We start from the raw sequence: 24,346 nt of genomic DNA on the forward strand, positions 1-24,346 counted from the left end.
ACCAGACTGAATGTTTATAGTCACTGCCATTTGAAGTTTTGATCCTCAACTCATTAGAAAATTACCCAACACTGTATGTATGACCTCTTGTATTTATCTTGTACTGCTTTTAAGCTCTTGAAATACTGAACTTTTAAACGTTTCATCCCCCTAAGACTGTAAAGCTTTTTGAGGGAAAGAGCTTTATTATGTCCCTACCCCTGTTAATCACCAAGAGGGTCACAATGAGCTCAATTAATCTACTGAATCTTTTAACTCTTTCATTTTTTTTGGAATGCCCTTGGGATATGCATTCTGTAAATGGACACTCAACATGTTTATAGTGAAAATATAATGGCTGAGAGCCTGGCCAGTGTAAACACATTCTTTCTATGTCTTAATGACAAAGGATTGCTTAGATTTAGAGAAGAAAACGGGTGATTTCTTTTACAGTGTGTTAAAGTATTAAAAAGAAGCACTGAAAGTTCTTTGGATTTTATGCTCTACCACAGTGCAAAGCCCTGGGTAATCTGGCCTCCTGTTTCTTCGTGCAAAGCAGAAAATCAGACTCAGGGTAATGAATTCTACCCAGCCTTGGGCACTTGAAGCTGAGCGCTGTGATCGTACATCGTCTTTCACACTGCCAGCTTATAAACGAAATGCAAACTCTGGGCTTCTCAGTGGGACAGGCACACAACGAGAGGAGAGGGGCCGCACGCAGAGGGGTCAAGTCCAGGAAGCAGTCAGAGACCTCTACCCCAGACCTCCCCTTCCGCAGACAACCGAAGTAGAAGGGCAGATGTACGTGGGCAGAGATGTGTGCCCAAGAGACGGGCACAGATGGACCGGGGACATTCGGAGCAAGGGAGCTGGGACACAAACCACGAAGGGTGATGAGAATCCACCTCGTGGGCGGTATTTTGTGCCAATGAGTGTGTGAACGTGTGAACTCTACTCCGGAACGGGTGGCCGCGGAGCCCGGCCTGGCGCGGCCTCCACGGCGAAAAGAAAGAGGTGGCTTTGTTCCCGGGATGTGAATAAGGGAGCTTACAAAAGGCAGCGTTCCGCGGCGAGAACACTTGTCTCGGTAGGGGCTTGGACAGCGCGCGAAACTCGCAATCAGGCTCCCAGCCGGAGCGGCCGGCTGCACAAGTGCCCGCAGTGGGGACAGCCTTGTTGGCCCCTGAGCTTCGCTCGTAGAGGCCGTGGCGCGGGCCCCGCCGCGTCCCCCAGCCGGCGCGGGCGGCCCCACGCGCCCGCCACTCCGCTGAGCTGCCAGCACAACATTCCGTTTAAAAATAACACCCACGTGCGCTGGTAAACAAGCGCGCTCTGCTGCTGGTGCCGCGCTCCCAGAGCGAGCCTGTGAGGCGCGCGCGCCCGCGCGCGCGCCCGCCCGCCCTCCTCCCGCACGTGTCTGCCGGCTCCGCCCGAGCTGCGCTAGCGCGGCCCAGTCTCCGCCCCTTCGGCGGGCCGCTCACCGCCCAGGAGGCCCGAGACCGGCCGCTGCCGGGCCCTAGCGCCCCCCGTATTACCAGGCGTGCCCCGCAGAATGCTCTCCAACTTTCCTCCCCTGATGCCACCTCATCGCGGCTGGACACATCGTCTCAGGTCTGCTCCTTCCCTCCCCTCCCCGGTCTTCTCACGTCCCTCTCCTTTTAACTCTCCCTCCCATCAGCGCGCGGAGGATTGCCTTCTGGTTCGCCCTCTCTCTATCCTCTCCTCCTTCCTTCCTTCGAATTTTACTCGATTGTTTATTATTTGTTGGGGGGCGGAGGCGGGGGGCGGAGAGGGGCGTCTGGGGCCTGGTGACGGGTGGCCGCGGCCAGTCAGCGCGCGGCGTGGCTTGACGAGTAAGCGGCGCGGCTTGACGAGTAAGCGGCGCAGCGAATGGCGACGCGGCGCAGAGATCCCGGGTCACGCGCTTGTGGATACAATGACATCATCTGTTTGTACGCGTCGAACTAGCTTGGTGCAGGGGCGGGGCCTCGCGTCACTTGAGTGACGGGTCCTACGCAAAGCCCGGAGCCTGGATTCGGCCGGGTGGGCGGATTCCTGGGTACGCTGGGTTGGACCTTTTTGTGTATAGGGTTGTTGCGGAGTCCGCTTTGGACTCCAAGATATTTCTAGTGACTTGGAACGATTTGGGGGGTGGGGGCGGGGAAAGATATTTATAAACCAAAGCGGATAGAATTTTGGTGTGCGTGTCGCATGTCTTGCATTCTTAGTGCACAAATGAACGACTTTGGGTACTGATCGTAGGATAAGGAGTTGTGAAGATATTTTTCTAAACCTAAAGGAGTAGCTTTCTTTTAAAAAGTAAAAAATGCACAATTAGGTATTTCGCCGTCATTTAAAAATTAGACTAATTATTTCCCATTAACAGTTGTTCAGAATTTGTTCTTGCATTTAGGAATGTGGAATAATCTGCTTTTCTCCCGAGTTACACTTCTCCCCTCGTTTGCCGTGAAATTCACGAAAAGTGAAACACGATTGCGGTCAAGCGTCCTAGGTTAGTGCAAACCTCTTGGTGCCTGATCAAATCTGAGGGCATCGGTTTATCGAAGTCCTGAGGGCACCAACATCTTCGCTTGCCAGTATTTTCACGCTGAGGTAACCCTTGCCATCTACGGTCAGCATCTTATCTCGGGTGTTACCTGGTGTCGGGTTCTAATGGGGAACCGGACACCAGGGCGGGCGCAGAGCCTGGCGGAGGGACGCGCTAGCTGAGGACCCCCGGTTCCAGGCGCCCTGCTCCGAGTCAGGGAGGCCACGCGACTGCGCTGGTGGAGGGTTTGGGGCTCTGCGGCCCCCCTCCCCTTCTCCTGGGCCAGCGCCGCGCTTTGTTGTCGTTGAGGCTCGCGGGAGAGAGGAGGAGCCCGGCGGGGACCGCTGCTGGAGCCTGCGGAGTCCCGGCCCCCGGCGCGCGGCCTCACACCCAAGCCAAGGGCTCCGCGGGGCCGGGTCGCGCAGGCGCGCGCGCGCACAGACACACGCGCGCACACACACGCACACCAGCACACCCGGACCCGCCGCCCAGCCCTCCCCCTGGGCGGGGACCCGCCCGCCCGCCGTCAGCTTAGGTTGAGGCACCCTGCGTGTGTCTATAACTTTGTGCTGCTGCCGCGGCCGCCCTGCTCGTGGAAGGGAGGAGGAGGAATGTGGAAGGCAGCAGCGCGCAGGCTGACAGGCGGTTCTTCAGGCGGGCTGCGGCGGCGGCCGGAGCGCCTCTTCTTGGCCGGGGTTGCGCGCCCCCTCCTCGCCCTGCCCCGGCCCCGCGCGGGATTGTGAGTCCTCCCCCCTCGTTCCTGAAGAGAAGGAACCCAGGTAGGCGCCGGAGCTGTGCAGCGGGTCGGCCGCCTTCCCGGTGACTCCGGATCTGCTTCTGAGCTGGGCCAGGCGCTTCCCTTTTCCCTCCCCGTGACTCGGTGTGCGCGCCGCTCTTCTCTCCCGCTAGTGTTTTTAAAGGACTTGAGTGAAGGGGGGAAACTGTCAAGATGGCAGCAGCGGGAGCCAGGAGGTGATGAACGTGCTGGTCCGGGTTTTCTGGCGGCCCGGGAGACTTGGTGCTTCCCGACCTGTTGGAAGATTGACGTTCCGACTTGCCCCCTCCTCTCGCTCTTACAAGGAAGGGGGTGGAGTACACGACGCCCGCGGGAAAATAAACCACACAAACCCCCAAAGTGGCCGTTGCTGCTCGGCTCGACCCTTTGCAAATACCCGCCGAGCTGCTTGCCCCCCTTCTTCCCTCTTTCCTTTTTTTCTGGAAGTGACAAGGGCCCGTTTGCTCTCGGACCCACGTTCACCCTCTCAGCCCGCGGGCGAAGAGGGGAGAAGGGAGATGCCCGCGCCTTCTCCGGGCTTGGGCCCTCCGTTAGGAGGGGGGGTGGCAGGGGGGCGCGGAGGCGGCAGGGCCAGGGACTGGGAGAAGAGCCGAAGACGCCACAGACTTTGGCGGCGTCGCCGCGGGAAGCACTTGAGCGGGCTGGAGCGAAACATAAACAAACGCACGCCCGCCCAAGACTCGGGCTCCGACCACGGCTGGGCTGCGCCTGCTCCGGCTGCTGCCCGCTTTAAAGGCGCGGCCCGCGCCCCTCCCCCTTCTTCCCCGCCCCTCCCCCTTCTTCCCCGCCCCGCCACCTAGCCCAGGAGAGACCTGCAGCTTCCGCGGCGGCGGCGGGGGGAGTGGGGAGTGCCCCTTGAGAGCCTGTCCATTCGCTCCAGTCTCCCCAGCGGCCTGGTAGGGGGGCCGCGTCTGCTGCGCCAGGTCCGCGGGACGCACGTCTCCAGGTCTGCCTGCTCCTGGGAGGCGGGCGCAGTGCGATCGGGAAGCGGTGGCCGCGGCGGCGGCGGGCGAGGACTGGGTTGCAGCCCGGGATAACCAACTCTCCTTCTCTCTTCTCTCGTGCTTCCCCAGGCGGCGGCAGTAGCGGCGACGGCGGCGCCCGGGAGCCCGAGTCTTCGCGGCGCCCCCGTCCCTCCCCCGCCGCACCCCGCCCCGGCGCGAGAGGAGAGCGCGAGAGCCCGAGCCGCGGGCGGGCGGGCGGCGAAGATGGCAGAGGCGCCGGCCTCCCCGGCCCCGCTCTCTCCGCTCGAAGTGGAGCTGGACCCGGAGTTCGAGCCCCAAAGCCGGCCGCGCTCCTGTACGTGGCCCCTGCAGAGGCCGGAGCTCCAGGGGAGCCCGGCCAAGCCCTCGGGGGAGGCGGCCGCTGACTCCATGATCCCCGAGGAGGAGGACGATGAAGACGACGAGGACGGCGGCGGTAGGGCCGGCTCGGCCATGGCGATCGGCGGCGGCGCGGGCGGCCCGCTGGGCTCAGGGCTGCTCCTGGAGGACTCGGCTCGGCTGCTAGCTCCGGGAGGGCAGGACCCCGGGTCCGGGCCAGCCCCCACGGCGGGCGCGCTTAGCGGGGGGACGCAGACGCCGCTGCAGCCTCAGCAGACACTGCCACCGCCGCAGCCGGGGGCGGCTGGGGGCTCCGGGCAGCCGAGGAAATGCTCGTCGCGGCGGAACGCCTGGGGGAACCTGTCATACGCTGACCTGATCACTCGCGCCATCGAGAGCTCCCCGGACAAACGTCTCACTCTGTCCCAGATCTACGAGTGGATGGTGCGCTGCGTGCCCTACTTCAAGGATAAGGGCGACAGCAACAGCTCTGCCGGCTGGAAGGTGCGTACTCACCTGGGGCGGGCGGCCAGACCCGCCGGGCCTCCTGCGCACTGCGAGATGTGCCTTCGATTCGTCGGAGCGCGCCTGCGGGCGCCGGGGAAAGGGGTTGGCAGGGAAAGCCTCCGCTGTGAGGCTTTGGGGGTTCTGTGTGACCCGGGAGGAGGGGAACCCGGGGATGGCAGCGCAGGCGGCGGGAGGGGGAGAGGAGGCTCCTGGGGAAGCCTCGGGCATGGCCAGGTGAGGAGAGGGCGCGAGGGACGCTGGCGAGGGAAGGACAGACGAACAGGAGTGCATTTGCCGGATTCCTGGGTCATCGCAGAGGAGGTAGGTCCTTGGCCAACTTTGGAGTCGATTTCCCGGTAGTGGGTGCACGCGAGGCCGCTGCGGGTGGAGTGAGGGGACGTGTTTGGGAATCGGTGCCCGGAGGTGAGGTTGGATGTGTGGTTTCCAGTAGGTCGCAGGAGCATGGTGTGTTGTGACTAGCTGGATGAGAACCCTTGTGTCCAAGTTTCGGGGTTGTGGGTGTTAATTAATTCCCACAGGCACATCGATCCCATGACAAAAAGCAGTGGTTGTAAACCTTTTCTTGGCCGGTTCTCTTTCCTTGCCTGTGTTGACACCTTTATTCCTCAGAGATGTCTCAACAGCAAACCTGCCTCGGAGTAGCCTCTGAGATGATTTGGGACCTGGAACGGGCCAGCCCTGCCACCTCGACAGGGACTAGCTGCACCTGCTGCTTCCCCTCTGAGGCCTGGGCTCTGGCCCTGTCTGAGGCAGGGGGTCCAGGTGTGGAGGACTGGGGCCTGGCGCTTCACCTAAGCCTTTGGGAGGGAGGTTTGCTGGCAGGGCTGGACTGTAATGGCTTCTACCTATTATTATAAGTGAACCCGAAGAGAGGCTCTCTACTGCTCCTTTTCTGCCTCTTGGGGCACTGGACACGTGGTAGGGAGAGAGGTGTGGAAAGGCCTATGATGTAATGACTTCCTGCAGTTGGGCATCCAAAGAGATTAACTCCTGTCCCCCTGCGGGGCTGCTGATACCCAGCTGCTTTGCTCTTGCACCTCATCCTCCTGGTCCCGTCTGCTAAGATATGAATGTGTACCAGGCAAAAGAGAGCCCTGTGCCTTGTGCAGTTGGAGATACATATCGTTTGTCAGTTGCTTCTATTAACAAGTTAGCTTTTTTTTTTTTTTTTAATTAAAGAGGTAGTTGCTTTCTCCTTCTGTCCTTTCCTTCGTTGTCTTTGGGGAGCCCTGTACTTCCTGGGTTCCAGTGGGTGTGTAAAATAAGAATAATTTGACCTTAGGCAGAGAACTGAAACACTGTAGAAGAGTCAGTGTATGAAAAAGCTAAAGAATTTAGTGTTATTAACTTTTAATTCGCTTTAAAAAAATCTTGCAAAGTGCCTTTAAAAATTTTTTTTTATGGCTAGTATTGGGAAGGGCTTGTTTAGATACTTTAAAAGCAAAATGTGTGCTTTGATATTATTCCACAGATCTAGCTCATCCTTGAACAAATGCTGATATTATGAATTTTACATTTGATTTAATTTTATTGCTTTGCAAAGGAATATGAGTTGTGTGATATGAGAGACATTTATGAAACAGATGAGAGTTCCGTTTCAAAACAGTGCTAATGTGATACCTTTAAAAATTGAGTTTCCAAGTGGATAGTAAGGGTTAATCTCAAGGTTCAGTGTTAGGAAAGGGTGAATTTATGGGATCTAAGAAGATGGATTTTGGGGGGTGGTGGGATATTTTCCAAATTTCTCACACTTGAAATTTAGTTCTGCATATTTTGAATTTGGCAGAAAATCTGTTAGTTAAAAGTTAGCTTTAAGTTAGTTTAAAAGTTAACATAGGAAGGGTCTTTACCTTTCTTATTATTTTTAAGATTATGAAAGTAATTTAAACTCCACAAATAATGTTTCTTGCATCGTGTTTATAGTTAAAGATAATACCAGTTTATAGTATTTGAATTTTTTATAGTATCTGAATTTAAGATTTATGTGAGGAAGTGGTATTACCAAAAGTAGCCATGAGTTGAGACTGGATTAATTATGTTTTCATGTAGCTTGCAGGATTTGCAATAGAGATTTTGGACCTAGTCATAAACTTTGTGGTTTTCTGTCCTATTTTTGGTCTCATGGTTTCTTTTTTCCTTCTCTGTTATCTCATCTTTCTTTAACTAAAATCCTATTAAATATTGTGAATTGAAACTGCCCAGCCCTAATATGTTTAATACAGGGCACATATTCTATGAGTAGTTTTACTTGAAAATTTTACACCAATTCTGTTTCTGAGTATCACACAAAAACTAATCCTTGAAGACTATAGGGATATAATTTAGTTGAAGAATTTTTGTAAGATGACCTTTATCAAAAGATGCAGCCATGCAGGAACTTCCAAATCTTTGATGATGGAGAATGCCCTTTGAAACTGGGGCTGCTGGTTTCACATTCCGATTATGACTAATAGCCAAGCTTTTTTGTGCTTGTGGTTTAGTGGGGGGTGGAAAAAGAGGGACAAGGGAGAGGTCAGGAGCTAATTGTGACCCATTTCCATGCATCCGAGTTTCAGGAGTTGATTTCTATCATGATTATTCATTTTGGAAGCATGCATGTGCATTTAAACCACACTACTTTCATTCTGAGTTATGCATGCAGGTTTTTAACTTCTAAAAATGTCTAGAATTCAGGTTAACCTCTCCTAGTCATGTGTGCACATAGGCATAATATGCAGGGTCTAGGCCTTACTTTTTTGTAGCTTTTTGGGCTATTGTATTATGAGATCTTTTAACCAGAATTATCACTCTAAGATCGTAGACTGAATTAGAAAAGAGGCCTTAGAGATCAGAATTGAGACCAGTGGCTCAAAATCCTGGTTGCATGTTAGAATTACCTGGGAGCTTTTAAAAAATACCAGTGCCCAGAGAACCTGATTTAACTGGGCTGATGTATGGGCATTGGTTGGTGGGGTTGTTTTTAGTTTTATTTTGAAGTTTCTCAGGTGATTTTAATGTACAGCCTGGATGAGGTTTGCAGATCTCCTTCAACCCCCTTATTTTATAGGTGAAGAACTTGATTCTTCAAGTTAATGACTTTTCTAAGGTCACACTGCTAGTTAGTACAGAGGTAGTTAGTAGCCGTGGTTCCAGAGATCTTTTTCACACTGTTTTTCTCTTTAAATTGATCCTTTTTAAAGGTTATTTATTAAATACTGAGTAGTCTTATGTAAGTAGAAGTTGTTTTCCTGAAAAGCATATTTGCCTCTCAATCTAAAAAATCTTGGTTATTGTTTCAGCATCGGAAGATGGATGATTATTGATGGAGGCTGAGTGAGTGCACAGTGTTTTTAAAGCTGTCTGGTGCCTATCAGGATGGGTACTTAGGAACTATGAAGTGACGAAGGAGGCAAAAAAGAGAGCATTTTAACAAAAGGAGGAAGCTCTTGGTTAACTGAAGTTTGTCGGATGCAAACTGTGCCAGGGAGAAAGGTGGTGGCTATCTTGCAGGTTCCCTTACTTCGGGCATGAAAGTAGAAATGAATAATCAGATGTGGTTAAGAGGGGAAAAGGTTACATTTCCTTTAATTCAGATTCAGCTTACTTGCATGGCACCTGTAATTGAGCTGGTGAGTTGTCTGTTTCCACCTGTCTCAGGCAGACCTCTAGGACTCCAGGGTTTACTTGGTAAGGCCCATTTGTTACTGATTCTCCTACACACGCCCACGCATCTGTGGTTCCCGTGGGTCAGGGCACAGTCACGTTAGGCAGCCATGGGTTTCTGTGGTGGTTCCTACGATTTCATAAGCGTGAGATGCTGTGTGAGGACTTCGGCTGCTGCTGCAGAGGATGGTCCTTCAAGAGACTGAGGCTTCCTTCACGTGAGAATGTGTCCTCTCACCAATACTTCCCAAGGTTGGAAGATGAGGGCTGACCTGCCGCCTAAAGCTTGCTCACGTCCTCACTGTTCTAGCTTTTTAGATGAACGCACCCAGTTCCTTTTCAACACACTGTGTTTAAAAAATGTTATTTTAACTGCAACTTTGACGTTTAAAAATATTTTTAACAATTTCAAAATGACAGACTCATAATAATTCCATTTTGGCCTCTAATTTTGACCTCAGTCACCTTTTGGAGTAAAGGGCCAGTTACGGTCATGCCATGTATGAGGAATCTGTCTTCAGCTTGGCCCCTGTTGCTAAAATGCTGTTTTGTAATTTCCTTTGGCAGCACTGTCTTCGTCAGTGATTCTCAACTAACATACTTCCTCTTTCTACAGCAGCAGTACACCAGGGGGACTGTTTTTCTTCTTTTTCAAAGCTGTGTCATCGACCTGTGAGGTGAAGAAATTGGCCCTTTTAGACTTTGATCGGTGAGCCCCGTGTAGCAGAGAGACTCTTTTAAAAAGAAGCTGTTTGTTTTGATATGTTTATCTCCTTCTTCGAAAATGAAATGAAACTATGCAGACTTATTTTTAGGAGTTTTTAGGAGGGTTCTATTTTAAGAGAATGACACCATAGAAGAACATCTTGTAGTTAAACTTTTTAATACTCGTGATGCTTACTTAAAACCTGCAAGGTACTTTTATTTGGAAAATTAATGAAGAAGCCTTGTCCCACTAAAAAGTCATTTACTTGGTTTGCAAAAAGTTTAGCAGATACCATTCATCCAAGGATCTTTATAAAAATGCAAAGATAAGACTTTCTAGGCCAGTGCCTTCTGGGGAGGTACCCAAATTACCCATTGCTGATCAGATTCCAGATTCCCTGGGCTGGAGAGAATATGGGAATTTGTTTTGTTTTCGTGCTCATTCATCTTGTCTGTGAGGAACAGACTTGCTCCTATTTTTGACTCCTCATTTTTCTCCTCACCGTTTCCTGTATCACAAATGGAGGAGCCCTGAAGACCACTTTGGCTTTTTGCTGCTATAGAAGGAGCTGGTGATGACACATACGTAGGTGGGTTAGTATCAGTGGTTGATACAGCTGGCGTACAGTAAGCGAGTAAAAGATTGGAAAGAGAAAACCTTTTTACCCGTTTGCATTTCATGCCGTTTGATTCATTCAGCAAGTATGTATCAACGGCATACAGTGTGCAGGGCGTTCTGCCCGGCCCACGGATGTAGTGGTAGCACAAGGCAGATAAGGTTCCAGTTCATAGGAGTTTGTGTTCTCTTGGGGGAAGACAGAAAATAAACATGCAAATCTGTGCTCTGTAGACTTGTCCCTTCTCTTTGCCTTTTTTCCCCTCTGTACTTCTACTTTCCTTAGTGCTTCGGCTCTCTGCAGAGAAGTTACCAGCAAACAGAAAAGTCGAAGTTGAGATCTGGCTTGGAGCCGGCTTTTAGCTCTCTGCAGATCATCTTCAGCTTGCTTTGGAGATGCAAGATCACTGTCATGTGGCTCCTGCAGTTTGGGTCTGATTGGGAGAAGCTGGGGCCTTCCCAGGCCCACCCGGATTAGAGCATGCCTGTGGCCCTGGACTAATCTGGGGTCCCCAGTTCTGTCTCGTGGGGCTGTGGTATAGGACCGGCCTCTCGGAGTGGATGTGGATCCTTGATGCAGTCGAATCATCTGTATTGCTTCTTGCCTCAAATTCAGAACTAAACGAAGTCTTAAAAATCATATAACTACTTCATTTTGCAAGTGAGGAAACAGGCCAGGAGCATGTGAGGGACTGCCTCAGGGACCCACAGCTAGCAGGGGTGGAGTTAAGAATGTCTGTGTGAACTGAACCCAGGGCACTAGTGTTCTGTAATATCTGTTACTAACCGTTGTGGTTTCACAGCTGTTCTAGTCATCTCCATTTCTGCAAACTCTTACTTCATTTTCTCTCCTCTGCTTCCCCTCCCCCATCCTCTAGGCTGGCTGGCAGGACAGTAGCTGTGTTTCTCTTTGCATTCTGCATCAGCACTCTCCGTTCACCTTGCTGGAAAAACCTACTCTCTCAACGCCATCCTACCCTGCCCGCCCTCTGACTCCTGTCTGTTCCTTTTGCCATTTTTCTGTGACTCCTGTATATTCTCAACTACAGTGTAAAAGCCTTGAAAGCAAGGAAGGTGTCTAACAGACAAAAGCATTTCTGATGCTGGGATCTGCTCTTGGGATCATTATGCCCTCAGCCCATGAGCCTAGCCTTGTTCTGGGATAGTAACATTGAAAGGGGATGACGTGACTCAGGAGTGGGGTGACGTCATGTGTGGAATCTTTTGGAGACTTGTAGCTATGAAGGTGGCCCAGACTTCCTAGCGTTGGTGTCGATATGATGTAGTGTAATTATGAAATGATGCTCTGCTATCTAAGGCATTTCTTGTAGTGTCTTATTTCTGCAGTTCTAGTGTAGAGGTCCTTGAAAACTTCATCAGTGCCAGTCACTACCCATCACAGAAACTGAGGGAAACCTGATCTTCGGATGACTTTTCCTTAAGAGAAGGTTGAAATCAAGTCTTCCCTCTGTGTGTGGACCCCGCTTTATGCAGCATCAATATGACTGTCTAGAAAGAGTCACCATGGCATTGTTCAGCCTAAAATGTACATACTTACCCACTACAGGAGCAGAGCTGTGATGTAAAACTAAGTTGTCCATAATGTTCTGCATTTGGGGGTATAAATCCTAGATGTACTTGAAGTTTTTTATTTATGGATTGGAAAATAGAAGTCACATATGAAGGAAGAAGAGATACCGAGCAGTCTGAGCTGGACCTTTCCAGGGCTAGTCTGCAGCTCTTCCGAAGTAGTTTTCTGAATAGGTGGTTCAGATAGTGATTATCATAGAAGATCCCAATTCTGATCGCATCACTGCCCAGACAGGCTCCGCATCTAACCATTTCATTCTTGACTGAACAACTTTCATTTCTCAGTATTGCAGTTTCCCCAGTTGGAAAAAGAAGTATAATAGCAAGCATCTGTAGAATATTGTGTTGTATCACTCCTTCCTGGTAAAACACAAATGTATAATTAGAGTATGTTTCAAGCTGGGCCTTTGTTTTTTCACCCAAGAGTGTGCATTTTCACTTGGACCTTCTTTTGTGGTTTTAATCTTGAGGCTTTTTCTCTGGAGTGTGTTAGTCCCTACTATGGGATAACATTACAAAGTGAAGTAGACTAAGTTCTCTGGTGGCCTGTGGTACCTGCACTAATTTGCTACTTCTATAATTGTCTGTGGTGAAGAAGCCAGGTTATCTTCTGGGGGCTCACTATGCCTGGGTGTCCAGATGCACCCCTGGCCTGCAGTGGAGAGGTGAGCTTAGAGCAAGGAAAGCTGTGGCATGCTTGTGGGGCAAAGCCAAGGTCGGAGGTGGCCCCTGCCGCACGCAGATAAGCAAATGCATTAGCTTTCCTCTGGGGTGAACCCGTAATAAACCCAACAGATGCCTTTGGCAGTTTTCAGTATGTGTTTTGTAATTTCTTATTTATTTCTTCGAAGACTTCTGTGTGTGTATGTGTGGGAGAATCCACATCGTATTTTTCCTTGTGTTTGGATGTCTAGTGAAATTAATAACTTGGCTCCTGAAACCATTGAGAATTTTCTTTAAATTTAGAGCCAGCAGAGGGAGTACCCAAGTCTTTAAACTGATCTCAAGTTTTTTTTCCCCCACATAGCTAAAATAATACCTTGGTTAAAAACAACAAAAAAAAAGAACTCTAAAGTGCTTCCGTGTAGGCTTATGTCATTGTTAGAAAAGGATAATTTGGAGGAGGGAGTGTTTAAAAACCCGAGGTAACTTTTTAAAAAGGAAACTTTGGTCTTCTGAGACCCATGGTCCAATTCTCATCCCCAAATAGTTAAATGAAAGCATTTTTAACTGAAAAATGTCTTCCCCTGGCTTACATCTTTTTGCTACCCCACTCTTGATAATATATGTGAATGTTCATCTATACCTGATACCAGACTTCACAGTATGTCAAGTGTCTGGGTCAGTGGATGCTTCTGTGTTTTAGTGCTCTTTTGATTGAGACTTTTGATATTTTCCAAGATTTCATTTTCCTGTGGGTGAGAGAAAGGCAAAAGCTACATTATTCCCACTTCAGATTTAGTAGTTATGGATCCACTGGAGATGATAACTTTGACATTTTTATCATCTAAAGTTCTGTAGTTCTGTGAAGCTGTAATTTGTCATCTCCCTCCACTTTGCCCCATATTTTGGTGGTGGTGGTTTATTTTCATTTGGCAGCTGTACTGGGTTGAATAATATCCCCCCCCGCCCCCCCCCACCCAATTCATGTCCACCTGGAACCTCAGAATGTAACCTTGTTTGGAAATAGCGTCTTTCCGGGGGTAGTTAGTTAAATTAAGATGAGGTCATATTGGATTAGTGTGGGCCCTAAATCCAATGACTTGTATCCTTATGAGGAGAAGAGAGGACATGGTAGATGCAGAGAAGGCTGCATGAAGGCTGAGGCAAAGGTTGGAGCAATGCAGTTACAAGCCAGGGAGCATCAGACTGCTGGGAGATACCAGAAGCTAGGCAGAGGCCAGGAAGGATCCTCCCCTGGAGTCTTCAGAGGGAGCATGGTGCCGCCCATACCTTGATTTTGGACTTCTAACCTCCAGCACTGTGAGAGAATAAGTTTTTGTTGTTTGAAGCCGCTCGCTCTAGGAAACAAACATAGGAGCACAGGGGTGGAAGAGAGGGACAGGAAGGGTTGTAGATAGAAGAGAAGAATAAAAACGTTTTATTTTATTTTTTTAAATTGAGATATAACTGACATACAATATTATTAGGGTCAGGTGTACAACATAATGATTTGGTATTTATATGTGTTGCAAAATGATCATCACCGTAAGTCTAGTTAACATTTCTTTTTCTTGTAATGAAAACTTTTAAGATTTACTATCTTAGCAACTTTCAGATATACAAATATTAACTACAGTCACCATGCTGTATATTAAATCCCTAGGACTTACTTATTTTATGACTGGAAATTTGTATCTTTTGACCCCCTTCACATATTTTGCCCCCCCCCAAAAAAAAGGTTTTATTGAGATTAAAATTAAAATGTTAATCATTGATAGGTTACTTTCTGGTAATTTAAATTTCTTCTTTCTTCATCCTGCTTTGAGGCACAGAAGGGAGGCATGAATTCCCCTGATTTTCCAGTGAGAACTGCTACAACTCGTCCCTCCCTCCCTCCCGCTTAGCCTGTACTCTTGGCTCCCTCCCTAACCCTCCCACTCTCCTTACTCAATTTCCACTTTTTGGCTTCTTTCGTGAAGCTGGTGGAATGGCTGTGCTTGTGGAGTATGGACTTGAGGTTTACTCTAAGGCCCTGAGGTCTGGCTGAGCCATTTGGTGTAGGACCGTCAGTCTTTAAGGGCAGGGAGCAGCCTGGGTCCTCAGCGAAAGGAGAGTGAGTTTTGAAGAATTCTCTCTTCCCTGTCCCAGTCAGGCTTGAGAAGATGGAGCCCCATCAGTTTCACTGCCATCCATGGTGGCAGTAAGGCCAATCCAGAATCCCTCTGGAGTCCCCTCAGCTCCTCCTGTGCTTGGTTCAAGGCCTTTCAGAGTCTCAACACACTTGAGCCTTCAGGCTCCCGTCTCCTCTGTATACATTTATGTCCACAAAACCCAACAATTCCGACGGAGCATAGAACATAGAGTGGTTGTCCTCATCCAAGTAGCAGCAGGTATTTTCTAGGTACCTCGTAGGTGTTTGGGCTGAATTATTCAGAAGTATTTAAGAATCAGAATTGCATCTGTTTTTTTCTCATATTTCAAAATGATAATTTTGGGAAAGGGAGCCAGGGTTATAAGTCAACTGGAAGCACAGTTTTGTTTTTACAGTAAAAAGAGGAGTTGACACAAGATATTCTGAAGCCTAGTTATAATAATAATAGTAGTAGTAACTGTGATTTATTGAACACTTACTATGTGCCACTCAGCTAGGTTTTTTACATTGAATATTAATCCTACGTGATAGTCATTTAAATATAAATCCCAATTTAAAGGCAAGAAAATGGTTCAGAGAGGTTTCAGTAAATTGCTTGGGATTCAAACCCAGGTTTCTTTGAACTTTTGCCTTTTCTAGTATGTTCTGCTGCCTCCTGAGTGCGGGTGGGACTTTCAGTAGGGGTGAGACAGCAGTAAAATTAAATAGCTCCCATTTCGTAAGTTGCTACTGTGTGCCACATTCTTTATATATATTACCATCAATCCCATTATTAATCTTTCAGAATACTGTCTTGAATGTTTATCTTCCGAACTGTGGCTGACTCAGGGTAACTAGCACGTCTCTGTGTTGTTGGGGGAGTGGACGGAGACCCATGATTTAGGCTCCTGCCTCTGATTTTGCATGAGCTAATAATTTTAAGAATCCAGACAGTGCCTGGGCTTTTAGTGGGGGAGTTTGATTTGGGGATTCTCATTTCTGTTTGGACACTGCCTTGTGTAACCATGGTTTACTGTGGGTCAGATAAATACTGTATTAGTATTGAGAACTAACAGAGTGATACATGGTGTGTGGAAATCCTTTGGGTTGGGCTTTTGTCTCTGAGAAATTTCTGCCTTGGTAGAACAGAATATCTCTGTTTCTGTAGGCTTTGGGTAGGTAGGTGGATGGAGGTAATACCACCAAGAAAAACGGATTTCAGGGGAAAAAAATAAAACATTTATAAGAAGTTTCTGGCGGAATTGTGGTTGCTGAGTCAGATCTCATAATTAAAGGTATTAAGCATATTTTGTGAGGTGGTCGACCCTTTGCAATGCAGTTACTAACAGGTTTAAAGGCAGGTACTAAGACAGAAACAGAAAATGTTGCATAATGCAAGTGGCTGGCCAGGTTAAAGTGTTTATCTTATTAAGGAGCTTACTGCTTTTGTCTTCAAGGTAAAATATGTATGAGTAGGACCTAAAATGATGCTTTTAATTGGCCATAGGAATGTAGCACCCATGCCCCCTGAGATAAAATATGGCTTGCAGAACACTAATCCCATGTGTGTGTTGGAAAAAATTTTAGAACTCTCAGTTTCACAGTAAAGATAGATGAGTAGTGTCTGGACAGTGTCCAGAAGATAGACTGAAACCCCGTGATAAACGTGGAGCAGGCAGAATGGCTCTGCCTGATAGCTGAACACAGCCAGGGTGTGGGGGAGGGTGACGGGGCCAGAGGCAGCTGCGCAGAAGGCGGCCTTGGCCTCTGTGGACTTTTAAAGGCACATCTCTGGGTATAGGCCTGAAGTTGAAGCAGGGCATAAAATTATATCCAGTACAACTTGTTAGATATCTTCTTGAAAATTGGTACTACATTAAAAAGATCAACTGGAGAGTTAAACCATTGATTCGCATAAATCAAATCTCAAAACTGCCTTTTTTCCTAAAGTGTCCTAATAATTAATTTCAAAAATGATAGTTCTTTCATCATAAATTATCTAGATAATTGCCTTGGTTCCATATTTCACATTAAGCTTGTCTGAGTGATGTTTAAGGCCTCCTGCTCACCTTCCTGTCCTTTCTCTTTTCATTTTTAGTTTACTTAATTTTTTTTTAAAAACTCAGTATAGTTTTTCTTCTAATGCTGTAAGGTTTTCATAAAGTAAAAACACTTTCTCTAGATCTCTCCATTAGAACTTCTTGTTGGTAAATTCCTTAAAAAAATTCTACTTATGGGGATACATGTATTTCGCTTCGTTATAAAGCAGAAACTAACACACCATTGTAAAGCAATTATACTCCAATAAAGATGTTAAAAAAAATTCTACCTAATTTAAAACTCCGTTTTGCTGCATATTTCTTCTAGAATTTTTACCTTATATGATCGCTGTTCTGGGGCTGCGTGGCAGCCTTCATTTCCAAATCAAGGACTTGTTAATCGCACCCTTCATACTTTTTGTTTTTCTTCTTCTTTCCCCAGGCGGTAGGATGAGAAGGGACATACCATTATTCACTAGTTATTTGTCAGAATAGTCCCATTAACAGCATCCATTTGCCATTTATGAATATACCTATCATGTAAATAAACAGTGGCCTATAGAGTACATTTTAAGCAAGGTAATTTTTTTTAAAAAGTAAAAAATTGAAACTCTAGGTCCAAGCATTCTCCTGAATTTCTTTAAAAGAACAGTGATCATATATATACACCACTACTACTACTACTATGTATAAAATAGCTAACTAATGAGAACCTGCTGTATAGCACAGAGAATTGTACTCAATGCTCTGTGGTGACCTAAATGGGAAGGAAATCCAAAAAAGAGGGGATATATGTATACATATAGCTGATTCACTTTGCTGTACAGCAGAAACTAACACAACACTGTAAAGCAACTATACTCCAATAGAAATTAATTAATTAAAAAAAAAAGAACAATGATCAGTTACTTCGGGTGCATCATTTGTGTAACCCTGAGAAACCCGGAGTGTGCCTTGGAAATGTTGTGGGCCTGGTTCTTTTAAAGTTGTCTTCCAGCTGACATGGGTGTGAGCATGCTTGCTTTAGCACACTTGGGCTCTTAAGCTCCTGATAGATAGCTTCCTAGGTGAGCTAGTATACTGTTTCTTGAAATTAGTGACCTCGATCAGGCCTTCTATCTACAACCCTGTCCAATACAGATAAGCTTACAGCCTTCTGTTTGAATAGATGCATGTCCTCTGCTGAACTGAATTATCTAAATCAGTCCTATTTAGTGCCCTTCCTTTCCAAGAAAGATCCTTTTTTTCAGGCTGAGAGTCTAGGTGATCTGGGCCATATGTTAGGCTTTACCACATTCAACCTTCATGTTAGTTGCCAAGGTGAAATTTAGCATCTGATATATTTTGGCCACGCTGCATGGCTTGCTGGATCTTAGTTCCCCAACTAGGGATTGAACCCGGGCCCTCGGCAGTGAAAGTGTGGAGTCCTAACCATTGGACTGCCAGGGGAATTCCCTGGCATCCGATTGTAGGCATCTCTTAGTAGGTGTTCTTTGGGAGAAGGGAGAGGTTTATTCTGATAGTCTCATAAAATCAGGGAAAGCTTCAAGTTAATTTGTGGGCAGTCAGTACTGAATTAGGTGAAGTACCATGTGTCAAATTAGGAAAGCTAACTTAAGGTGTTAGTGAAAGCTACCACCTTCCAAATTGATTTTAACATAATGACTTAACAAGTGAATGTTTTTATCAAAAATTACTATTCTCATTTTTAAGATGCAGATTTTCCCACATCTTGGTTTTTTAATCACATCAAAGGCTTTAAATTGATGGATAGTTTTAACTGTTAGCGCAGTGGTTTTTCTCTCTGGGCTCCCAGTGTTTGTCCTGTTGTGAGCAAAGATAATTTTCACCTGACGTCTGTCTGCGTTACCTGCGCTGAGATTCCCTGCTCTGTCCACTGACCACCAACACTGCATTCTTCTACTGTCTGTTTTGTGTTCATCATTCTTCCTTAAAAAGGATCATAAAGCTTTCAGATATCTTTTCCGGCTTGTTACCTCATGCATCTGTGCTTAGTCAGGAAGGAAGAGGAGAAAATAACTCTCTCTTGGTTTTATCATCTGCATCACATGATTTTACAACTTTGAAAACTCACTTGTCAGTGTGGTTACTGGGGAGATAAGTTCGATTACCAAGGGCTCTGAGAGTTACTGCTGCAGTCTCTTCCCTCTTGCCTCCCCTTTGGAAAAGAAAAACATTTAACTTTGCTCAAGGATACCTTTTATTGTTTTTCCGGAGCATGATTTCAAAGTTGAACGTTTAGAGGATTTGTTTGTGAGACATTAAAAGCTCTTTGCCTCAAGTTCCTAGTTATTAACTCTTCTGAAAAAAAATAGTACCGTTTTAAAAAAGGTTTCCTGATATGTCCTTTGGACTGTTGCCATGTCTTTGGCAGTTGAGGGTACTTCCTTGATTATCTAGCTGTTTCTGGTTTTTGAACCTAAGACTGCCAGTGTTGGGTTGATCCTTAGATAGTCTCAGAATCTAAGAGCCTCAGTTTTACTTGTCCTAGGCGTTCCCAGCTACTTTCCCATTCTTTCTTGTTTTGTGTCATTAGACATTATCTAAAGAGGTCTTACTGCCCTTCTTCTTCTCTCTTTCCCATCACCCATTATTTCTCTGTGAACTTCCTTCTGCATCAGTGGTTTTCAATCTTGGCCGTATTTGAGAATCACGGGGAAGCTTTGGAAAACACCAGTGTCGAGGTCCCATCCAAAACCAATTAGGTCAGAACCTCTAGGTATGGAGCCTGGGCATCTATACTTTTTAAAGCTGCCACGTAGTTACAATGTACGGTTAGGGTTGAGAACACTGTCTTAGAAAAACGAGAGATTTTGGCTGTGGAAGTTATCAACCAATTTAGTAATGACTTTTTGGCCTATTTCCACCCTATTCTCCATAGGGAGATTACAAGGTAGACTTTGCTCCCTGGAAGCTCCATATAAAAAGGAAAGAGCACTATCAAATTGGGATCTAAGAGAACAGTTGGCTTCTAAGACACGGGCATCGTTATTTAATAAACTGTGTTTAACTAGGATTTCCTCTCTACTTTCTTTTGTGTAAATGAATGTGGTGTCTTTAAAATTTTCCAGCCCCCACTCATTTTTCTAGTCTCCACTGGACCTTAGTTAACTAATTTAAAGTTTTCAGGCATTCCTAAGAAGAGACAGTGCTATTTCGAGTCATTGTACGTTTCTTGAAATCTGAGACACAGAAACTCACTCTTTTGTGCACCCTAATCTGATATAATAGAGGGTTCTACCATGTTCTGACCCATTAAGCTAGTGCTTCTCAAAGCATGGTCTCCACACCAGCAGCATCACCTAGGAACCTGTTGGAAATTCAGATTCTTGGGCTCACCCCAAACATATTGAATCAGAAAGTCTGGACCCAGCAATCTGCACTGTCACAAGGTGTCCGGTAATTCTGCCGCAAGCTGAAGTTTGAGAACCACTGCTTTTAGACATTTGCTGAGTCCAGAATTCCGCTGGGTGCGGATTAGGAGTCAAAAATCAAACTTTTCGTGCCATCTTGACTTCAGAGGCCTGATAAGAGTAGGAAGAGATGAACAGAGAGCTTGCACTGGTATCTGTGGAGATGTAACAGAGTTCTCAGCCCTAGAATAGACTTTGCACAGATCCTTGTTGCTGTGTAGCTTTCTGCGCAGTCAAGGGCACCGACCTCTCCCCTCCCCCAGACAACAATAATAGACGATGCACTCAGGTGCACAGAGGAAGCCACGTGTTCATCCTAGTGTGTGTACTGTGTTCAGAGGACTCGTGTTTAGGTTGGATTCTTATTGTTTTGTGATCTTTTCCCCGTACTTGTTTGTTTTGGTCTTTGGGGAATGTTCCTAGTTTAAGACCAGCGTCGGACAGGGGGAGTAGTCAGTCGCCTGACTCACCCACAGATGGACGTGGGACATGTGGGAGAGAGATAAGATTAAAATGTGCTGGGCGTAATCAGTGTGAGAGGGCGAGTGAAGGGAAGGGGAAGGTGATGCTGCCTTTGTGCTGAGGTCGAGGCGAGGCATTGGTGAGGAGGCGCCACGCGCATCTTGGCCCAGAGTTCTGCAGGACACACGGCCTCTCCCACCGCGAGGTGAAGCCAGGTAAAGAGCAAAAAACGAGTTATTGTTGCTTGACAGTATCCCTGGATTCTGGATCCACTAAACAGGGCCTCATGCTCAGCCATATCAAACACAGCTGATGGCTTTAGGAATATGAATAGTGCGAAGAACAGTCGGTTGGCCGGGTCTTGGAAGTTCATTTCAGGACCTCCTAGCAGCTGCTTCAGAGTGTTGCCTGAGATTCATAAATGCTCTTATATCTGACACTTAAAAAAACCCCAGCAAACCAGGATTCGTTTGGATTACGAATTCTTCTGCTGTTAGCAATACCTTTTCCTCCATGAAGCTCTATCCGAGATGACGTGGCTAGGGTGCTGAACTTCAGAGGGACAGTAATCTGGGTTTTCTTCTTGGGAATGGGGAGGGCAGGCAAGTTAGTCTCCTCAGATTCACCAAGAGTCTTGGGAAGGAGCAAGAAGGCAGGCCCAGGTGCTGGAACATCAGAAGGTTCGCGCAGTGGTGGGGAAAGCTGCATTGGGAGACTTCACGTCTGGAGCCAGAGTTTGGAGGGGAGTCCGAAATACGGTGACCTTAACGCTGTGAGCAGAATTCGAAACTGGGCTCCGGGAGCGCGCAGGCCTTTCAAAGAAGTCAGAGGTCAGTCAGCTGGTGGGAACTTCAGCGCTTGCGACGGTGGGATGCTTCCCAAAGCGGCCACTGCTCACAGAGGAAATGCACATGTTAGTTCACTTCCATTTTGGTTTTCCTAAAGGATGGGCTGCTGCTTGCATGTTTGGGGGATGGGGTGGTGGTGGTGTATGTTGGAAAAAATTCTGCCATTAAGGATGCATTTACAGAGGAGCAAAGTGCCTTAAGGAACAACCTGGCTCACAAGAAAAAGCTTGCCTGGCAGCCGTGTAGAAGGCTTGGCTCCCAGCCCAAGGATCAGAGGGATCTGAGTCCTCAGCTCCTATGGCCCAGAACTGAAGATGGAAATCAGGGACATCAATCTGCTCGACCTCTCTTCAGAAATCCCCTCTGGGAGGCTGTAGAGGAGGCCTTTGGTTTTGAGGATAAGGTCCCCGAGCCCTGACTTCTACGGGGAAGGTTGTAGTTGAAGTTAGAAAGCTTTTATCCCCTCCCCACAAAAAGGGCAAAAACAGTTGTATGTTAAAGCTGCATTGGTGCGAATGGGTGTGCTGTGTGCAGTCACAACCTTAGGTTGACCTATCATTTTCACGGCTGTAACTAAAAGCTACTGTTAATTGAACAGTTATTATGGGCCACGCGCTGCTGTGGGCTTTATGCTTATCAGCTCTTCTTTACAGACGGGGAGACTGAGGTACGGGGTGGCTTTGTAACTTAGCCAAGGCCATACACTTGGTAAGTGATAGAGGTGGGATACCTCTATCAGCATGCCTCTACTTTGACTAAATAAACTCCAAAATCAATAATTAATCCCAGCTTTAGGGATTTTGATTTCATAAAACTGCCTGAGGCCTCACTGGGCTCTTCTTTCCTACCATATCTCTTATTTTGGTTTAAGAGAGAAAGGAGGGGAGTTTGCATGATCTCTGTTAAAGATGAGGCAGTTGCGTTATACCTGGCTGGTCGCTCTTTCGGAACCCAGGAAGAACAGACTTGAGTGTGTGGTTGTAGACAAGCACCCACAGTGAATGCAGAAGCCTTTTAAGACTTGCACTCCTGTGAAGTGTAATTATTCTTCGGGATGGGACTCTCCGAACTGCCTGTTCTCTCCAGGCTGCAAAGCAGACGTAAGTGATGTTCCTTGCACTCTTCACTCCCAGAGGAAAAAGGAGATACCGCCTTTCTTTCTTTCTTTGTTGGTTTGGCATACGCCGTTTATTCACTAGCCACGGAAGCAAGTGCCTACCAGCTTCATTTAGATTAAATATAGGGCTCATCCTAAACACCTTGTTTTCCAGACGTGAGGGGCAGGCCCAGCAGGCTGTGACGTGTCCTGGTGAGTGGAAGTGATGGGGAAGCATGTGCTAAGAAGGCCACAGCACCCAGCCCCGTGTGCTGGTGGGAGATACTTTTTCATCCCAGAAGTCACGTGGAAGTCTTTGTATCTAGTTGGAAGAACTCAGAAACATCTCTTTTCTTAGTCGTTTGACTAGTAATATTTTTGAAAGAGGTTGGAATTTTTAAAAATGAAAATTTTGCATTCTGCATGTAAACAGAGATGTCCTAAGAGACCTAAAAGGAAATACATGAGGTGTTCGTGAGATAATGCATTTATCCTGTTTAACTTCACACCTTCCAGTTAGGTTTTTGTCGTGCACGTGATGAGTGACTCCTTCAGAGGATGTTAAGGAGTGGGGTTATTTCTTTTCTGAAGAGACAGTTTTTGGGACAGACTTTTGATATTCTCTTTTCCCCTTCTTCCTGGATATTAAGATAGGAAAGCCACGTCTGACCCCCAAAAAGCAGTGCAGTAGATCAAACCACCCCTCGAACTGTTATTCACCACCTGTGTGAGGTGTATCTGCCAGCCCAGTACTCCTGACTCTTAGTAGCGAGCCCACCCTTCTCGGCAGCTCCACTGTAGGTACCTAACATTCCCCTGTTCATCTCACCCGGGCCCTGTTTCCTTAGGGATTTTCTAGGGGAGGACTAATCCGAGAAGCAAATTAATGCTGAATTGATGACGGAACCTCTGAGTTCCGGAACTGAATGCCTTGGATGTCGTCTGACTTATCCCTTTATTTTCTGGGTGAGGAAATTGAGGATGAGAGATGTGAAGCACACAGGGAGGCTACCCTTAGTCGTGCGCTGCCTCAGGAGTCACCACAGTCACTTTTCTGGAGGACAGCCCTCTGCACCGTCTCACAAGGGTCTGTGCACCTGCCGGTACCTGCCTGGACAGGTTCCTCAGTTCAGACAGCCCTGCATTATTCTCTAGGGAGGAATAAGGTGTTTTATTTCACTGTGGCCAGTGTGAAGGCATTCTGTGGAAATGCACCTGTGGGAGACCCGCAGGCAGTCAAAATGCTGCCTTATAAACGTCCGGACCTTGAAGAATGACTGCCTGGTGGCAGCCCTATAATCAGGAGTTATGGGGCCTGAGTTTTCTTAAGCGGTTGTAACTTGGAGGCCTGTGACTTTGGGAGAGAGTTCCACTGCATGCAATGTTTCCAAGAATTAGTTACTTTGTGCCAGAGGAGTGGGCACAGTTAGCTGGAACAGTGGCTTTAACTGGCAGTGGTTTGCTGCAAGGGAAGCTCACGGTTCCATCAGTCTTAATGCTGAGCGGCCCATACGTTGCATACTATTGAGTAGACTTGGATATCTTTTATTGAGAATTAAGTCCCCAAAGCAGCTTTCTGTAACTATTAAAGTCTGATGGATGATGCTAAGTTCTGTTGTAGGCACTGGAGAAATTTGGTAGTCTTTGGAACAAGCAGTTTCTTTGGCTTTGGCCTTGAGAGCAAAAGTGCCACTTCTCGTCACTTTTAATGTTACCAGGAACTTTCAGACTCAGTACTGATTATTGACAGGTTTGTAGCAAATGGGATTTCTAATGTGGTGAATTAATCTACATGTGCCTTAAAGGTGAACTAAAACTACAGCAAATTATCTGAATAAAACTTACGTGAACATAATTTTTTTTAGTCACACAAATTGTTGGAAGCGCTGGTCCCTCCCCAGCAGGTTGCTGGCAGTGGTGCTAGCTTCTGTAGCTTGGGCCAGGGTC

The 24,346-nt window shown here is 47.1% G+C and overlaps 1 protein-coding gene across 1 annotated transcript in view; it reads left to right on the forward strand.

The window, feature by feature from the left end:
- The first annotated feature begins 3,107 nt into the window (after positions 1-3,107).
- Positions 3,108-24,346, forward strand: part of FOXO3 (forkhead box O3) — a 117,806-nt gene continuing 96,567 nt past the window's right edge. Inside the window, exons 1-2 of the mRNA XM_029224021.1 lie at positions 3,108-3,306; positions 4,397-5,149. Of these exons, the coding sequence (XP_029079854.1) occupies positions 4,532-5,149 (618 nt within the window). The 5' untranslated portion in view covers positions 3,108-3,306; positions 4,397-4,531. The remainder of the gene's footprint in view (positions 3,307-4,396; positions 5,150-24,346) is intronic.

This window comes from Monodon monoceros, unplaced genomic scaffold, assembly GCF_005190385.1.
Source record: "Monodon monoceros isolate NGI ecotype Baffin Bay Population unplaced genomic scaffold, NGI_Narwhal_1 Super_Scaffold_15, whole genome shotgun sequence".
NCBI classification, from domain to species: Eukaryota; Metazoa; Chordata; class Mammalia; order Artiodactyla; family Monodontidae; genus Monodon; species Monodon monoceros.